This window comes from Sinohyriopsis cumingii, chromosome 2, assembly GCF_028554795.1.
Source record: "Sinohyriopsis cumingii isolate HCF-2022 chromosome 2, ASM2855479v2, whole genome shotgun sequence".
NCBI lineage: Eukaryota > Metazoa > Mollusca > Bivalvia > Unionida > Unionidae > Sinohyriopsis > Sinohyriopsis cumingii.
The window spans coordinates 122,239,327-122,258,991 of NC_142962.1; the positions used below are offsets into that span (position 1 = coordinate 122,239,327).

At 35.3% G+C, this 19,665-nt stretch overlaps 1 protein-coding gene across 2 annotated transcripts; it reads right to left on the bottom strand.

The window, feature by feature from the left end:
* Positions 1 to 6,280: 6,280 nt before the first annotated feature.
* LOC149805729 (large ribosomal subunit protein uL14m-like) lies at positions 6,281 to 19,114 on the bottom strand. Of its 2 annotated transcripts, none has more exons than XM_089950401.1 (3): positions 19,030 to 19,114; positions 15,943 to 16,048; positions 6,281 to 6,733 (listed from the first exon to the last, which is right to left on the bottom strand). In XM_089950401.1, exons 2-3 carry the CDS (start codon positions 16,023 to 16,025, stop codon positions 6,361 to 6,363), a joined length of 456 nt encoding a protein of 151 aa, XP_089806527.1. In that variant the 5' UTR covers positions 16,026 to 16,048; positions 19,030 to 19,114; the 3' UTR covers positions 6,281 to 6,360. The 2 variants fall into 2 exon arrangements, with proteins under 2 accessions (XP_089806527.1, XP_089806525.1); XM_089950399.1 differs by having other exon boundaries at positions 15,943 to 16,089; positions 19,030 to 19,104.
* Between the last annotated feature and the right edge of the window lie 551 nt (positions 19,115 to 19,665).

Consider the following 19,665-nt stretch of genomic DNA (forward strand, 5'->3'; position numbering starts at 1 on the left):
GCATATAAATGCCCAGTTTGAGTATCTACACTGAAGCCATCAATATCTGACTTTTTTATACAAAGTACCAATCTATTTTTATCTTCGTTTGACATGCATACACAAGCCTCTTAATGTTCAGCTCAGAAACCCACATTACCTTCTAGATGAACTCCAGTAAAAGACTGACAATATTTTGCATTCAATGGCACTGATATTCTGCAAAGCTTGCTTGCATTTGTCCACTCTCATGACGTTCAGTTTTAAAAGCTGAAAACGTGTCACATAGTACAAGTTTGATAACATGACCTACTCTTGGTATGTTGGTGAGACATCATGACCTACTCTTGGTATGTTGGTGAGACATCATGACCTACTCTTGGTATGTTGGTGAGACATCATGACCTACTCTTGGTATGTTGGTGCAGTACTCCTTTATATGCATGCACATTACCAGTTTTTATGAACACACATGTATTAGTGTCTGAAAAACTGACCTGAATGGAACAAATTTTATAAGGTCATTTAAACTTGAAATCTAAGTCACTTTGACTTTTATTGGTATGGTAATGCCAAATGATACCTTTAGGATGTATGGACACGGTAATATTAAGTTTGAAAGCTGAAACAATGGGACAGATATGCTGAAATATTCATAACAGATACACGTACCAAGTAAATTAAGCAAAACACATTGGTCACAAAGACCTACATTTGATAAAGTATTTTCTCCTTAGAATGCAGACATCTAGCTGCACAATTGTAGAAGCAAAAAATAATAATAATAATAATAATAAAAATAATAATAATGAGGACTTTGTATAGCGCCTAATCTTTAGAAGCTCTAAGTGCTTTTAAACATTAGACAATGCCTATAACAAAAAAAATATATAATGATACGATTACAAAAAAACAAACAAATACCATGAATTAGAAAATATACAAAAACATGCAGAAAAAATTTAAGGTAATAAACATTATTAGGTCTTTAAGATTGTTGTTGCAGTCGAAATAAGTGAGTTTTAAGAGCACTCTTGAATGGGATCACTGTCTTTGTGTCTAAGAAGAGTAGGCAATTCATTCCACATTGCTGAGCCCTGGTATGCAAAATAACGTTGTCCATATGACTTCGTTTTATAGTGGCAATAATGAGTATACGATTGTCAGAAGAGGAGCATAAGTATCTTGCTGGTGAGGTTGGATAGGTATGTTAGACTGGAGTCTGTCAGTGAAATGTAGCACAGAGAACAAATTTTGTGTTTGATTCTGGATTGAATGGATAGCCAGTGTAGGGTACAGAGCAGCGGGGAGGTGTGCTCTGATCGTGGTACTCTAAGTATGATCTGAGCCGCTGTTTTGAACTTTTTGAAGTTTCTGGAGTAGATATTGAGATGAACCATACAGAAATGAGTTACAATAGTCCAGTCTTGAAAGTACTAATGAACACACAAGTGTTTTAGTGGCATCAACTGAAAGATATTTGCAAATGGAGCTGATGCGTCTCAGCTCAAGATATGCAGCCTTGCATATGTTCATGACATGTTGGTGCAGTGTAAGAGTACTGTCCAGAGTAACACCTAGGGTTCGTACTGATATTTGATGATATTTATTGTTTGAGGTAAAGGATGTGAATGAGAAAGTCTTTGTGTTGTGATCAGAATGGCCTCAGTTTTATCATCATTCATCAGCAGCTTGTTACATGTCATCTATGATTTCACATCAGAAATGCACCTCTCTACACCTTGGATGGTAGCATCAACTTCAGTTGGGTGGCTAGATTTGTATATTTGGGTGTTGTCAGCATACAGTTGGTGAGACACTGGATGATGATCTATGACACTTGAGTGCGGCTGAGTGTATAGAATGAAGAGAACAGGTCCAAGAACAGACCCCTGTGGAACACCACAACATAAGATTAACTGGGCTGGTGTGTATTCCATTTGCAGACACAATTTGTGTCCTGTTGACCAAGTAGGACTTGAACCACAGTAAGGCTGTATCCTGAATGCCAAATACATGCTGGAGACAGTGAATATATCATGGTCTATTGTGTCAAATGCTGCAGATAAATCAAGGAGGGTAAGGACTGTAATCTTTCCGCTATCCAACGCAGAGAGAATGTCATTAACTACTTTTAGAAGAGTAGTTTCAGTACTGTGGCAAGGGTGATATGCAGATTGTACATTGCTAAAAAGACTGTTTGAATTTAGAAGAGATACAAGCTGGGATAGAACAACCTTTTCTAAGATTTTTTATATGAATGGGAGATTAGAAACTGGGCGGTAGTTCTTTAAATCGTTATGGTCGAGTGATGGTTTCTTCAGCACAGGCTTTACAATGGCAGTTTTGAAAACTGATGGGAATTCCCCAGATGAGAGAGAGGTATTAATAACATCAGTTAGTGAAGGCAATACTGGATCTAAGCACTCAAGCAGCAGTGATGTTGGAATTGGATCAAGTTCACTTGACTTTGGTAACTGAGAATATCTTCTAAAAAGAAATGGTGTACAATCACAGTAACAACACAAACATGAGTTTTTAGAAATGCCTTTCCTGAATTTAGCGAAGGTGATTAAAATTTAGTTTTAGTTTTTTGCTCCACAGTAAAAGAGCTTCAGGCAGATAAATCACAATATTATTATATGCCAAGTATTTTCTTGCACATTGTCCAAATGTATGTAAAGGATTTGGCTTCTGAGGAGAATTTGAGCAATTTATTTACTATTTTAAACCAATGTGGGAATGTAACAAAGCTTGGGTTGGTGGTTCTTACAGAGGTTTTCCCAGGTTCTTCCTCCACCAGCTACACTGGCCTACCATGTATAACCTACCATGTTGTTAAACCCAAAACAACAACAAAAACTATTTTAATGTTGTAAATGAACTTGAATTTTAAAGAGTACATTCTATCAATTTGTCCCATGTAGCAGTCTTATGAAGATGTGAACAAATCCTGTCTCTTCCAGGCTTGTGAAGCCATGGTATTGGTAGAAAATCTACAAGTCATAAAAGTAGAAACTTGATTCACATGATTATGAATTGACGTCTTCCTACTGGGAATATAGGTGGTAAAAAAGGAGAAAAAATGTTTTAAAGCTTAGGAAGTTGAACTGGATATAATTTTATGCACAAGAAATCATCAAAGTCTGGCTGTTACAGGCGAAATTTGCATCTTTCTTAAATTAAAAAAAAAATGTTGATATTTTTACATGTATATGAAGGAACAATGAATTTATTAATACATAAATCCATTAGGATGCTTTATATTCATGTGAAACCAAATATGATCAGCACAATAAAGATATATTTATATTGGTTGGAATTGTTCTATAAATAAAATATTTTGCTATGTCCAAAGATTAAAGAGAGTTCAACGCTAACTTTTTTAAGTCGGAAGCCTGCAGGACTTCCTACTTTTGAAAACTGGTGGTCCTTCTGACTAAGAGAGAAAGTCTTTCTTGTTTATTGTTATACTTACTTCAAAAAATGTGTAATCTATACAATAAAATAAAACACACATACAAGGTTGTTATTTTGTTTCAGTTTAAACTAAATTCATCAACAGTTTGTGTGTGTGTGTGTGTGTGTGTGATTAGGAATTTTAACGTAGCTTTAACAATTTTTCAGTCATATCACTATGATGTCTGCAGTGTGGCAGTTTATAGTGATGTCTAGCACTGGGGCATCATGCCACAGACATGTAGTATGATGTCCCACCCAAGCACATTATCCTGACACCAGGCTGACCAGTCCTAACACTAACTCTTAATGCTGAGCGCCAAGCGAGGCAGCTGTTAGTACCATTTTTGTAAGTCTTTGGTATGACTTGGCCAGGGATCGAATCCACAACCTCCTGCACCTGAGGTGGACGCTCTCACCATTAGGCCACCGGAGCAGTCATCAACAATTTATATGCTTTGTTTTGTAATGCTGACTAATCTGGTGTGTGGTATTTATTATCATCAGATAATAATCATCGTCATCCACAGCATCAACATCACTGACACACCATCCATTCCCACTGCAACAATTTTTTTCATCCATTCATTCCCAGAAAATTCTCTGAAATAAGGCCCATTATAGAACTGATGGTTTCACTGTCTACCTTGGGTACATTTTCTGTACCAATAAAATGAGTTTAAGCCTAAGAAGAAATACTAAATTACTGAATTAATAATATTAAATAAACTAGAATGGATCTTAAGTTAAATTGGTGGTTTAAAAGCTTAAAATATTATAAATGGAATGGATCTAAATTTGGATTTCTGGCTTAACATTTTAGATTTCTGGTTTAATAGTTTAAATTCAATAGTATAAAATGAAAGTTAATAACAGTTACCTTGCAGTCAAAAGAACACAATACATTTTCTGCCTCTTTGTATCAGTGAAGCCATCACCAATAACTGACAAAAACTGACTGGAAGAAACGACACATACATGCCACCCCCAAGAGATACAAACATAATTATTGCTATTATAAGTGAGAAAAAAAAGTGTAACTTAACATAAAAAATGTAATCTATTTATTACATGCCAGAATTACAGCACGTATGAAAATGATACATTTTTAAGACTAACCTTGTTCTGCAGCTGGTCAAAATTCTGGTCACAAAGGGCAAAATCCATATGGATCAGAACTAGAATACAAACACAGAATATGCTGAAAAATTATTTATATTCAGCACTCACTTCAACTAGTCTACATGTGTAACTTTCGCTGAAGGATCATGAACTGGAATTCTGCAATGATCACAGTCAGGTGCTCAGAGTAATGTGATACATTACCCGGTACTCATATTCTTCTTTTAAAGTTTGTAAAGCGGTGTTGATTTGTCACTTTTTCTGATCAGACATGTTTAGAAGTTTGAAAAGATCCATCTGCTCTAACATTTTCCATCACATAACATCCAAAACTCACACCAGAAAGCGTTTCACCTTACATCTGGTGCTAATTTCTTTACAAACACAGACTGGTTTACTAACTAACTACATGATCAATAAAATTAATCTGTTAGACAAAGATCACTTTTGAAGAAACCAGGCCGTTTTCTTTGAAATGGGTCATATAAAGTTGCTATAAATAGCAAATATTGAAAATACTCTTATGCTATTCTTATGCAGCAGTCATTTTTAAAAAAAATATTCTCAAATTTATGAGTGGAATTAAAGAGATAATAATAAAATGACAAAACCAACTTTTATTGCTTTATCTGTAATTTATTTTTTAATGCAGCAAAAAAGCATAATCTATATGCAGTCTCCAGAAAACGTGAAAGAAAATAAGCATACTGATTATGCCAAAAGTGTAATGGTTGGCATGTATGAACTGATATGGTTCTGTTCTGACCCTACAAGTATTAACAATAGCCCTAATAAATTTCTGACAATATTTGTCCATCAGATAGGTACTGCCTATTTCCAAAACCTTATCCAACTCACAAAATTTCACACAGTATATGGGCATCCATGTTTTAAAGACAGATTTAGAGTTTCTTGTTTTTTGGGAGGGGGGAGGCAGCGGAGAGACATTATCAAGAAATCTCCACATTTTTTCAAACACACGAAACCACATAACAAAAAGTAAATCACCTAAATGCTTCGTGCTCTTGTATGTTCAACAAAGTAAGCATCCAAACAACAATTTAGAATGAGAGTCCAAACGACAATGATAATTTGGATTAAATGGTGTATGTATGATTTTGTTTTATTTCAACTTTGTTCACATTTGATTTTTTGCTGTGTTTCACATATTTATAATTTAAAAAAACAAAAACAATCCTATAACATGGGATAAATATATTTTAATATCCACAATTTAAAATAACAGGCCTGATGGATCACCCAGAATTAGGAAAGTGGTTTACCTTCTAAAAATCTGGTGGCCTCAGGCCAGCGGACTTGTGTTAGTGTTGAACTCTGTTAAATGCAGTAATTCATTAGTGCACCCATCATTCCTTTCAGGCACATATTTTTTCCCCATAGCCCAACAAGAAACTGAGCAATATGGGAAAGGTCTGATCTAGATTTAGAGAAACCACAGGTGTTGGGCTATCTGATTTCTCAAGCTCTGCTAAATTATTCTTACATTTGCTGAGAGACATCGCCAATCCATCAGCTGGAATTGCTTTTTCAGTACAGCCAAATATCTGTAACTGCTTTTAAGTACGGCCTAATGATGGAGGTTATGTATAATCTAACCACTGTGGGTGATTTTAAAATAAATCATCAACATTGATATTTTCACATTTCACTCAAATTTTCTGCCTCTTAAAAAGCAAATAAAATTGAGACCGTAAACAACTTTTCCACAGCACAGCTTTTTATTTCTCAAAAAGCATGAATCAAACACAGCCAAAGATATATCCCAATTCTGAACTGTTATCATACAAACTTTGTAGCTATAGAGAGTATTTTTGTAAAATCCCCTTCTTTGTTACGCAGACAGGAGGGAATGGGTACCCGGATTCTTGTTCCTGTGGGAGTTCCATTGTCCTCTACCAACACAATGTTATTGCTGTCAAACCTTGGTACATTTTCTCTTTGTGTCTGTCGAAGACCAACAATGTAGGCACGTTTCTTTTCACCCATAATTGCCACCAAAACTTTGTCCCCCAAGTAACCAATACCCTTTTTGTTGTAAATGTGAATGACTCTGGCAGGTTTTGAAGCTAATTCTGCTCTTCGTCCCAGCATACTGTTATCAACTACTTTCATTCTGGAGAGTTTTATAATCTCATTCAAACAAGGACTTGTGCTGAAAATATATAAATCTCCACTGAGAAAGACAAAATACAAACAATCATGAAAAGTTGTATTTAGCACTTGTCCCTGGGACAAGTGTTACAACAGTTACACATCCCAGCCCTCATTTTACTCAATACAACACCCTTTTAAAAATAAAAATACTGCTTAAATTATTAATTAAAAAAATTACCCAATTTAAGCTTGCTTCTTAATGGGTCAAAATCAAGAAACCATTATGTTCATAGTGAAGACAGCAGGTTTAAAAACTCTGTAATACATGGCCCAATGTGTGTGTGTGTGTGTGTGTATGTGTGTGTGTGTGTGTGTGTATATATATATATATATATATATATATATATATATATATATATATATATATATATATATATAAACACACATGCATAAAGAGACCAGGTCAGTAACTCAATAAATTACAGTTGCACCTCTTGCCCTCAAGTTCTTAATGGAGCTTTATTTGTACATTGACCAGTAGGCAAAAGTAATCTATAATTTGCTTATGTTAATACTGCTGAACATCAGTCACAGGGTACAAATCTGCATCAAAATGGTCCTGGAATGAGGAAGTCGTCAAGTTTTATTTGGCCCAGCCAATTTTACCCAATCGGGACAAGAGGTTTTCAATGGCAATGAGAACACTTATCTGAATAATCTGCAAACATACTTGGTAAGATGTTATCATTAAGCTAAATAAGTAATAAATAAAAATGTTATCAATAAGCTAAATAAGTAATAAATAAAAATGTTATCAATAAGCTAAATAGGTAATAAATAATAATGTTATCAGTAATCTAAATATAGTACTCATTATAATGCTGTTCATTGGAGCCATAGAATACATCACTTTATAGTGTAACCAAGTTATACTGAAGTATGTGTGAAATATAATTTTACTACCACTTCAAGAAATGGAATCCATCACTATTCTCACCTTATAACAGGAACTGTTGTAATTAAGGGCATTATTGTGAGTGCTCTATAATGACATGACCAACTAAGACAAGCATATCATGATATCTTTGTGTAGTAATACAGCTTTCCTTCACTAAAAAGTCCTTTTAATGTGTATTTACACAGCTCACTAAAAAGTTCTTTTAATGTGTAGTTACACAGCTTTCCTTCACTAAAAAGTCCTTTTAATGTGTAGTTACACAGCTTTCCTTCACTAAAAAGTCCTTTTAATGTGTAGTTACACAGCTCACTAAAAAGTCCTTTTAATGCAAAGGTGGTCATGGATCCCATTTAAAATTTTCATTTTTTTTAAAAATCATTGTTAATGAGAACTAATTTTGTTGAGATTTCACATCATGAAATATCCAAATATTTTGTTTTATTATGGTATTACATGTATCACACATTCTTGACACAGCAATGTTAGAACCCCAGAATAAAACTCCCTCACATACAACATGGGTCACTATTATGGGTTCCATGAAAAGCATTATAAGGAAGGTACACTGTACTTTCTGTTTAACTGCAACTCTACTGGAACATGCTGTCTACTTCAAAGTGAGATTCGGCCAAAATCAGCCGGAGCATTAAAAAAGATCACTTCCATCAAGTAGCAACTATATACACTGTACTATATGTCTGGTACCTTTCTGGCTTTGTCATGTCACTATTTCCATCTGTATTGTTGTGTATAGTTTGGTACCCTGACAACCAGATAATTTAGTTTTTAATTTACCAAACCGTACACTGGATTATAGGTACAGCAGTGGCATATCTCATCATGGGCCCCACAGCAAACTTTCTGTACCTAGGCACCCCCTTATTGTCACTTAAATGTTTTCCTGGTTGTGCCGGGCCCCCAACATAGTTGGGGCACCACAGCAGGTTGGACATGCTACCACGGTAGTTATGGCACTGAGGTACAGATAGTGATTTTGTAAAACCAGATGCTATACCAACAAACACAAGTCAGATCTGATACAATACAGTGTCCATACACTGCAATTAGTAAAGCTAGTCTGTCCACTAGACTGTTGTATTAAGTCTAATGAAGTCATGCAGTGGCAGAAAGTCTTGTGCTAAACAAAAAATATGGCAAATCTACACTCAATCCAAATGGATCATATAATTCCAAATAAAGCTGTATTCTTTTGTAAATAAATTGAGATCATAGCATGATGTAATTTTGTAACCTTCCAAATGAATAAAAATGAAATGTGTCATTGCCTGGTTGCCAACATCAATACGATGTGATTAAAGGATAAAGGTCTAAGTCAATTAAGGTCCAGAACTCTATACATTTGCCAGAAAATTCTTACAAATCAAATGGTTCCATTCCAGGTGTTCTTATTGTAAAGTCTATCAAATTTGGTTTCAACCCATCAAGTCCAATTAAAAGTTACTGACTGAAAACAAAGTTGAAAAGCCAAGTTCTAATTGAAACAGGGGACATAATTCCATTAAATTTTGCCTTAAAACAGTGAAGATTTAACTTGACTGATCCACTTAATGTAAAGCCTCATACCATTTTGATCCACAAGTCTTCGAAGAGCTAGTGAGCTGAATCAAAATTTGTGATGGACATGACACAGGATTAGCAGATTTAGGTAACATTGCACACCAGATATATTCTCTTGTGAGGCACAGGTGCCCTGCACCTACCTTCCACAAACAAAAAGGTGGAGGGATAACAATGCCAAATGAAAGATGCAAATCAAGAATTTAATGCCTCTGGTCACAAGCCAAGATCCTCTGACATTTTTGCATCACTTATTTCTGTGCATACCCTAAGATTACAAATCCGATACTACCAACTAAGCAATCATATCCAACTGCCCCCTCCCCAAAAAGGAAAAAGAAAAAGGCATAAAGAGGTGGCACGTGTCTACTGTAAACTGAATTTATTTTTGGCATTTTTCATAAAGCCATTGCTCAACTGCAAAAAAAAAAAAAAAATATGGCTAAACAAACCTTAATTGGCAAGGTCAGTTTTCAATTTTAGGTCATAACCCCTTATCTGCTGTATCTGTTAAAAGGGGACTGTGTTATCCTGCATGCCTCTCTATACATCATTGGAGAGCTATGGCTTTACATGAATACGTACATAATCTTAGGGTTGCAGGTGTGTCATTGGGAAACACAATTAGCTTCCACTTTCTCAGCATGATAACAACCAATGTCTATAAATTACTGTTAAAACCCCATCCACCAACCCACACCCAGCCCAGAATTTATTAACAATTAATTTATAAGCCACCAGTAAAAATTACAGCATTTTAAACAAAAAAATACTTTGAGTTATTTTTTATTTCCTTATTCAAACCTTTGGATAGATGAGTTATTCATCGGAAACATGTAACAAATGGGACGTTGTTGTTGTTGTTGTAGGGTTTAACGCCATTTTTCAGCACACGATAGGCTATACATGGCGGCCAGTATTAATGGTGGAGGAAGAACCCGGGAAAACCACGGAAAGAACCACCGACCCTTGAGAAGCTACTGGCAAGCTTTCTCACATACCCACCTTGGCCGAATCCGAGACTCGAACCTACGCAGACAGAGGTGAGATGGCAGTGATCCGTAACGGATAGCACTTTACAAATGGGAAGTAAGAGGGAAATAAAGAAATGGTGGTAACAGAATATGCATGAATTACAGAAGACAAAATAAATAAAAAATTATTTATATAAAAGAAAAGCCAAAAAAAACCATAATAAATAAAAATAGAAGCCTATGGCTGAGCTTGAACATCTACTGTCCAATACATTTGTACAAAAATATGAACCATTAAGCCTTTACATCATCAGTCAACATTGCTGGGTAGTGACAATTGATATCTATAAAAACGAAAAAGTCACATGGTGAGGTTCCCCAGGGTAACAGATACAGTCGAACCCACTTATCTCGACCTCGGTTAACTCGCCAACCCTATTAAGTCGACGTTTTTGAAGTGGAACCAACAAATTCTCTCTTTGTCTTAGCATTTTCTTATCGGTTATGTTGATTCTTTTATGTAGCCAAACCCTAATATCTCGAGCACAAAAGAGGGCCAAATTTGCCACTTAACGTCGGTTATCTCGATCCCCATGACCAATCGCCGGCTTTTGAAAATGTTAGTTATCGATGCCGTGCAGCCGCAGAAGAACTCGCGGAAGTGGCGGAAAAATCAAGCCTTACAGATGCTATCTTGGAAGAGGAGGCACAGGAGTTAGCCATCACTGTCCAGGAATTCCGAGATTACATAGAAATCGACAAAGACGTCGTTACTGATGGCGTGATCACCGATGAAGACATTGTATCAAATGTGCAGTCAGCACAGGCAAGCACATCTGCATGCGGCAATGACAAAGAAGATGAAGAAGATGCGGACGAAGATTTGGAACCAATTCCCTCAGCTGGTGAGGTGGTAGAAATGCTACAGAAAATTTGACAGTATGGTTCTTTTGTAGGAGATGAAACTGTTTTAGACAGCATAAATAATATTGAAGCATTTGTTTTCAAGCAGACTGTTAAAGGCAAAAGGCAACAAAGCATTTTAGACTTTGTAAAGAAACCATAGTAACCGCGTGTACGATACTTTTTCAGAGCTGTGTCAGAGTGAAACGACTCGTGAATTTAATTTTGACACTGGTTAGCTTTTTGTAAAAACGAACTACACCCCACACGTTTTTTGTGATTTTGTGAGCGATCTTTGTGTTTGCAATGTTGGAGAATATAATAAAGGTTTGTATCGAGAATCGACGGTGGTTTGTATTGTATACTGGTAAATCTCTGCTGTTAGTTGGTGCACATATGCCTTTTGTTGTTAGCAAACATGTATGTACATTTTTATAGCATGCCGATCGCTTCATCAAACAAATTGCGGCAACGCTGTTGTGTAAAAAAACCTCCAAAAACACGTGCATGTACATTCTCATTTATTAACGCACATCATGTACATAAAGAAATTTCAAGCACATGTTAATATATTGCCGCCATATTGGTTTTCATTTATCTCCATCATCGGTTATCTCGACGCTTTTTGGCAAACCCCTAGGCTGGCGACATAACCGGGTTCAACTGTACAACCAAAGCTTCAATGATATGCTTTACATTTTCTTTCTTTATATGACCCCCCACCCCCCGATTCTATACATACTAGTCTAGTGCACTAAAAGTAAACAAACTGTACAATAACCCTTTTCTTCAAAAAGTACTTCTCTGAAACCAGCTACAATCATTGGTTTGTGTAACCTACTGAGTATGCTACACCTGTAGCTCTATTTCAGATCCCAACTACAGATTATAATTTAAAGTTACGCATTAAAATAATTAATGAAACTGAAGCAAATGAACAAGGATAAAGTAACTAATGAATATTGCATTTTTTCTTTACTGGATTCAGTGCTGATTTCATAACTTCAATGCATGGGTGTTCTTCACATTATTATTCATATGATCCTGCTTGCCTGAATGCCAACATATTGGAAATCAGTGATGATTAGAATAAAAATAAATGCAACTTAATGTAATGATAAAATACATGTACATGGAGATTTTATTTCTTACCATTATTTCATTTTAACAGATCATTGTTGTCAAAACAGCATATTCTGCTGCTTTTTCCCTTTACTGATGTGAACATATTCCTCAATCCGCCTTTTCTATATTTAGCTGCTTCTCATCCAAATATTCCAATAACTATTTTCTAAAGTATGCATCGAAATGCAATCAAAGCAGAAAGAGAAAAAACTTACAATCATTCATACAAATAGTAGTCAACTTATGAATGACATTTTTTTTTAAAAAAATGGCAGTTGGTCCAAATTATGCATTTTGCCTTCATTTTTCTGCTCATTAGTGATGAGTGCAAAAGAGAACATGTAACAAATTTGCATATGTGTTAGATGGTTTCAAAAAGTATCTAATGTTAAAAATCAAACATGTTTTTGATTGCACTATTAGTATTCGAGGACTTCAAAGAGGTGGAGATCTGACAAAATGGGAGCTTTTAATTGAACACAGACCTACTTAGGAACCAAATTAACTGTTAATTTCACACTATTTCATTGTACTATTTATTCGTGATGCAGTTGATATATTGTGAAGATGGAATAACCATAACAAATATTCTTACAGACACTTTAGTTTATCGCTAATTTGGGGGTCTAAATTGGACCTTATCCTTTAAAACAAATGTACCTTTGTCCCATAGCAAACAGGGCAAGTGATCATACTGAAGTGTCTCAGCTTCACACCAAAAGTATGATGGAATTTATAGAGAGATTCTGAATACATAAGCAAATGAACAACCTTCAACCCAAGCTTTAACTTCTTTTCCATGAATGTTGCCTTGATCCCAGTGTCAATGATGCAAGCATGTTTTAGAATGAGTTGTCTTATCTTCATAACTATTAATACCAGGTATGCTGAGCATCAATCATGGGGTTTACAAAATATCTGTAAATTTACAAACTAAAACTTTTTTTTAAAGTTTCTAATAACTATCACCATGACCCTTTAGTCAAAGGGGTAAGCAACTGAGTCAATGAGTCAAAGGGGCAAGCAACTGAGTCACTGAGTTAATTATCTTAACTTCATAATGATTCATGCCAAGTAGGATGAGAATCTATGAAGAGTTTTATGAAACATATGCAAATGAAAAAATTTAACCAATACCCTAACAACCTATTACCACCGCCACCAGTGAAAAGTGACTATGTCTCACTTCACACTCATGTGGGCTATAAATAATGAAATAAAGAACATTTTAACAACTTAGCTTTCATGGAGAATGCAATGGTAGAGCTGGAAAAGTGATACCTATTCTGTGACATTTGCTAATGCAGGTAAGAAAGTTTGTGGTTAAATATGTTTTATGACACTATACTGGGTTTTCATTAAAGCTAAAGCCCCCTTCATTACTTGTGATTTTCTTAACAGACTTCATTCAAAAACATTACATGTCATTGGGAACAATGGTGGCACCAGAAATCATAATCTGGCACCCAAGAAGATTCAGCATCTTGGATTGTGTTTTAGTTTCATTAAAAAAACAAATTTAGTGATAGAAAATTCTAAGGTTTGTCATGTCAAGTTGTTACTGTGCAGACTTTGCTGACAACCAGTGCAACATAATTTAAATGTGGAAAAAAGGACAAACAAGAGAACCAAGAGAGCCTGAGATCACTCACCTGGCTGACATTGGCCTAAAAGCCAAACACAAAAGCAACTGGCCATCATATTTCTTTCAATACTGTTGACTGAATATGTTATGGATACAAATGTCATTTGTCCAACAATGAAAGGCTTTTGTGTGACAGGATCATTTCTGTTAACGCTGGTCAAATTCTGGTGAGCATTTGTTTCTTTTTAGATCAATTTTTAAAATATTTTTTATTTTTAGTTATGGCAGTGGTAGTTTATGGTGGATCAGCACCACTTGTACAGTTGGAAAGACCTTCATCCCACAGTACTATTCAAGATTTCTCTAATAATAACACTGGTCATACTTGATGTACTGGCTTTGTTTGTATCAAACTGAAAGCTCTTAATATCAGAATGCTTGTGTCAAATTTGGGCCAAGTCTGTTCAGTATCTTTTAAATAAAAAAAATGTTAAAAACATTTTTCTATTTTTAGTAACAGGTCCCATTTTGGATGAGAGAGAGATCATCAATCATTTGTAGAAATCTACAAGCCCTTTATGCCAGGATGTTTTGTCAAATTTGGTCACCAGTAAATTCTGACAAGCAGTCTCTGAAAGTTATTTTCTTAGAGATGTTTCTATTTTTAGTAATGGACCATATTTCATAACAAAATGGCATTATTTGTATAAATTTGAAATAATTTTTTTCTGATCAAGTGGTTCAAATATTTTTTAGTACTGTCAGTCACATTGAAAAGTGGAATGAAATCATTTGTACCAATTTTAAAGTATTTATACCAGGAAGCTTTCTATCATTTGGTAAAATTCTGTTCATTAGTTAATGAGAAGTCATTTTAAGCTTTTTCTATTTTTATGGTGGACTGGCATTACTTGAATAATTCTGAAAGCCCTAAAGGTTCGATATGCCAGAATGCTTTCTGTCAAATTTGCTCTAATTCTGTTGAAGGCTGAGACAATGGGTGAAGGTGTGTGTGTGTGTGTGATTTGGAGTTTTAACATAGCTTTAACAATTTTTCAGTCAATTCACTACAATGCCTGCAGTGATGTCTAGCACTACAGCATCCTGCCATGGACATGTAGCATGATGCCCCACCCAGTCACATTATTCTGACACCAGGCCGACCAATTATATCACTATTCTCTTCATGCTGAGTGCCTAGCGAGGCAGCTCTTAGTACCATTTTTTAAAAAGAAGTCTGTGATATGATTCAGCCGGGGTTTGAATCTGCAACCTCTTGCATCTGAGGTGGATCTCTAACCACCAGGCCACTGGAGTGGTCCAGTGGGTGAAGGATCATATAGTAAGTTAACCTGCCCTTAATACCATGTGAGTTAACAAAGAATTTCTTTGGGAAATGCTGGCATAAATGAATAATTTGGCATTAAATTAATAAATTATTAGTGTAATGGAAAAATATTCCTGATGAAAGGGATATTACAGAAAATGCAAGCTAACAAGAACGGAAGATTAAAGTTAACTGCAAGAGCAGAAAGTGCCACAGCACCACGGTGAAACAAATCAAGAGCAAGATCTAGAGCAGAAAGTACCACAGCTTAGTCCATTTCAGTGAAACAAATCAAGCATGCTAGTGTTTTCATTGGTACAAATATGGCGACTACTTGGAAAAAATTCTTGCACCAATCTAGCTAGCTAGGGATTTGAACTTTAAAATATTTCTTGCAATGTTTTCCCCTAAAAGTAACAATAATTATAATGCCAGGACCCATATTCTCAAAACATTTTGAGTCACACTCAAAGTTTCAAAAAGCTGACAGCCTCGAACTTTAATTAGATAAAAGCTAGAGTCACAGAACTTTCAGATTTATCATAACTTGGGTTCCCCTACAAGGCTGCCAAATTTCCGTGACAGCGGTGCACAGCTGTTTTGAGTTTGCTCAAAAAGTTTCAAGAATATTGGGCCAGTCATAGAGATTATAGTCAGAGACTGGGTTTCAACTACCAACAAATCTCAAGCCCAAACTCAAGTTCCAGAGTTGCATGATTTGCAAGTCTGAATACTTGTTTTTATAAAAATGAAGAGCCTAGAAGACCTTTAGTCCTTAATCTAAGAAAAATCCTGATTGTGTCATGAAAGTAATTACCTGAAACTCTGTATGGAAATAGATGACACACATGCATTAGGTCCCTTGAACAGGAGCACACCAGCTTGAGCAATCTTGTTCATCTTGGACACAGCAAATAATTCACCTGACATGTGAAGACATGCTTAATAACTTGATATTAATGAACTGAAATAAATGTTGCATGTAGTTAATGATAAAAGATTTTATATATATATATATATATATATATATATATATATATATATATATATATATATATACATGCACACACACACACACACACATACATATGCATGCCTTTTGGTGTTCAGCTTTTAGACCCTTTAGCCAAATTGGTCCTCTATCATATCTCAATATAAGTTAACAAGACCAATATGAAACAGTGATAAAACAAAATATAATGGTGTAAATATATTTATATATTGTGCATGTCAAACATATGCCCCCACAGAAAACACAAAAAGTCTAGCAAAGGAAAGTAAAACAATTTAATGTTTGAACACAAGTACCATCAGTGACACATTACATGCCCAGTATGTTTAACAGTCCTCTTTGTAAATGATTGGAATTTTTGTGCAGAAACCATTCTTCTTTCAGTCAGTGGACCTGACCTTTGACCCTTTGACCTATAAATTGATACACTTATTTCTTACAACATGTGCAAGCAGTGATGGAGAAATCCAATGCCCAGGAGCCTGGGACAACTAAAAATTAATGCCAGGCAAAAAATCATTAGGAAATGATCATATTAAAAAAATAAAATATAATTCTATATTTTTTCCAGTGACAAACATTTGATCATTAATTGTTCCTCTGGGAATCTTCAGCAGGATGCATAAATTATCTCTATATAATTCTGTGGAATGTTTGGTGACATCTGTCATTATGAGACCACATTATCCTATCTCAGCCCCTCAAAGAAACAAGACTTGCAAACATCTGATATTTGTCAACACAGTAACATATTATAATTGTCATTAAACTGTAATCTGGTCATCTATATATTCAAATAAAGATGCTTACCAATTTTAATTTGTCTATTTAAAGTTGTTTGTGCTTTATTATGCCAAAATGTTTTGGTAAAAAAAAATTTAAAAGTTTTAAAAAAGTCATAAATTATGTAAAACAACTGAAGTTTCTATAATGGTTTTTAAAGCAACTTGAGTCATCTATACATGAACATAAATAAATCAACCAAATTTCATAAGTTATTTTTCTCAATCATGCTAGCATGGTTATTGTAAAATAAAGCGTACATATTGAAAATTGTGTAAAAAAAATTTAAACACTGCCACTATGACATTAAATTGAAATGTACTATCTACAAATGGGGCCCCGAGTGGCCGAGTGGTCTAAAGCGCTCTTCGTTACGGATCACTGCCATCTCACCTCTGTCTGCGGCGGTTCGAGTCTAAGATTCAGCCAATGTGGGCATGTGAGAAAGCCTGCCAGTAGCTTCTCGTGGGTCGGTGGTTCTTTCCGGGGTTTTCCGGGTTCTTCCTCCACCATTAATACTGGCCGCCATGTATAGCCTATCGTGCTGAAAAATGGCGTTAAACCCCACAACAACAACAACTATCTACAAATAGAATGATATAAATAGGCATTATAAGTTTTATTTGTTCCAGTTGAGTTGTTTCACAACCTCACTAACTGGACCAAATCATTAAGTCCTAGGGTCTATTTTCTTGCTCATTCTCAAATATATGCATGCATAATCTGAAAAAAGGAATGACACTAACAGGTGAAAAGAATTTCTAGGAATTCAAGACCATTTCTACATTTAACTATTGAAACCATCTCTGATATTCTTGAGCAATAACAAGATCTTCAAATTACCTCCTGTGGTGGATATACTGAAATCAGAATGGTACCATTTTTTTTCATTTAGAACCAAGCAGACATCATTGGAAGTCTTTTGATGAAACTCTTTCTCAATATGACCATCCATTCTGGGGTAGTAGCAACAAGATTTTAAAGATAGTCATTATAACAGCCATATTGATCTACAACGGGCACCATTTTCATGTCACACCAACTAGGTATCATACAAAATCTGTTGGTGAAAACCCCATGTTCATATAACCATCCAATTGGGAAGAGCAGAGATAATATTTTCAAGATGGCCACCATGGTAGCTAACAGGGTCAATTTGTATCATTCTTTTAGGACCAACTAGACACCATGAGAACTCTTCTGAAGAAAATACCAGATCAAAATGATTTTCCATTTATAACAATTAGCAAGAAAAAGATTTTTAGATGGTCAACATTGTGGCCTTATTGGACAGCAGGTCAGCACCATTTTAATTTAGGACCAAGACGTTATGTAAAGTCTTCTGATGAAAACCCCATGCTGATATAACTTTGAATTTTGGATGAGTAAATAAAAAGATTTTCAAAGCAGCTGCAATGCTGGCCATATCGAATATCAGATGCTCACAATTTCCATTTAGGAACAAGTAAACACCATAAAAAGTACTCTGGTGAAAGCACAATTTCCATTTAGGACCAAGTAAACATCATAAAAAGTTCTCTGGTGAAAGCACAAGTTTCATTTAGGACCAAGTAAACACCATACAAAGTACTCTGGTGAAAGCACAATGTCAATATGAGCAGCCATCAAGAAACAGCAATGACAAGATCTTAAAGATGGCACGTGCTTTGTGTGCTTAATGGGTATTTCAGCACTGGCAATCGTAAAAATATTTTTTTTCTCGGTATTACCACTATATCAGAGTAACTCCCCTTGCATAACCTGGCAGCAACATGGTGCCTGTTTATTGATCGTTTCTCGCAGTCATCTGAGTTAAATTGGATATTAAATACATTTTAAATTTCAATATATAACAAAGAACAACAAACAGAAATGGAACATATCTTGAAGACCAGTGTTTTTATTTACTTATTCGCTGATCGCAAACTTTAGGAGCCACAATATCAAAGCACCTCCGTAAAGGTCATTACCGAAAAATAGGATACGCTACAGTATTGACGTTTATAATTTTAACCATATAACACATTTTCATTAGAATGTTACATTTTGCTATCAACATATAAATAGCGGCCTTTATGCATGCAAATAAGCCTTTTTCCTAGGTCTTACCACATTGTTAGTACGAATCGACAGCTTGCTTTCAGAAAGGACCTTTTCCTAGCATTACTTCCCTTGCTGACAAAATTTGAAATCTGGAAACCGCATCTATTTCATTATTTTACGTGCGGAACTTTGCGACAGTAAATATGTCCGATATTAACTAAGTTTAGTATTACTTGCAGCATTTATTTATTTGTTTTATTTATAGAGTTGGCTGTTTATAACACCATTTAATGCTTTAACGACTATAACAAAAATTGCAAAACTATTAGGCTTGCAACAGAAAGAAAATTTAATCTTTAAAAACTGAAGTTTTATTGTTAATATTGAAACTTTAATTTGTAATGACTGAAGATAAATGGAAAAAAAAATTTTTCGTGGTGTATATCATCTTTTGAGTAAAATGTTTATGTTTGCGTAAACTGGTAGAATGGGTTTACTATGAGATTACTTGCATTTCAGTGGTAAAATATGGGTTACCAGGGCCGACAAGGGGGTGGGGGTGGGGCAGGGCCGTAGAGAGCGATCACGGGCCCTGGGGTAAGAAACACCCGGGCCTCTCCTAGTTCTTGTTCAAACAAAAATTTTCCATCATAAAATCAAAAAGTGTTGTTTGGCCATGACCCCCTTATGGGTCCGGGTCCC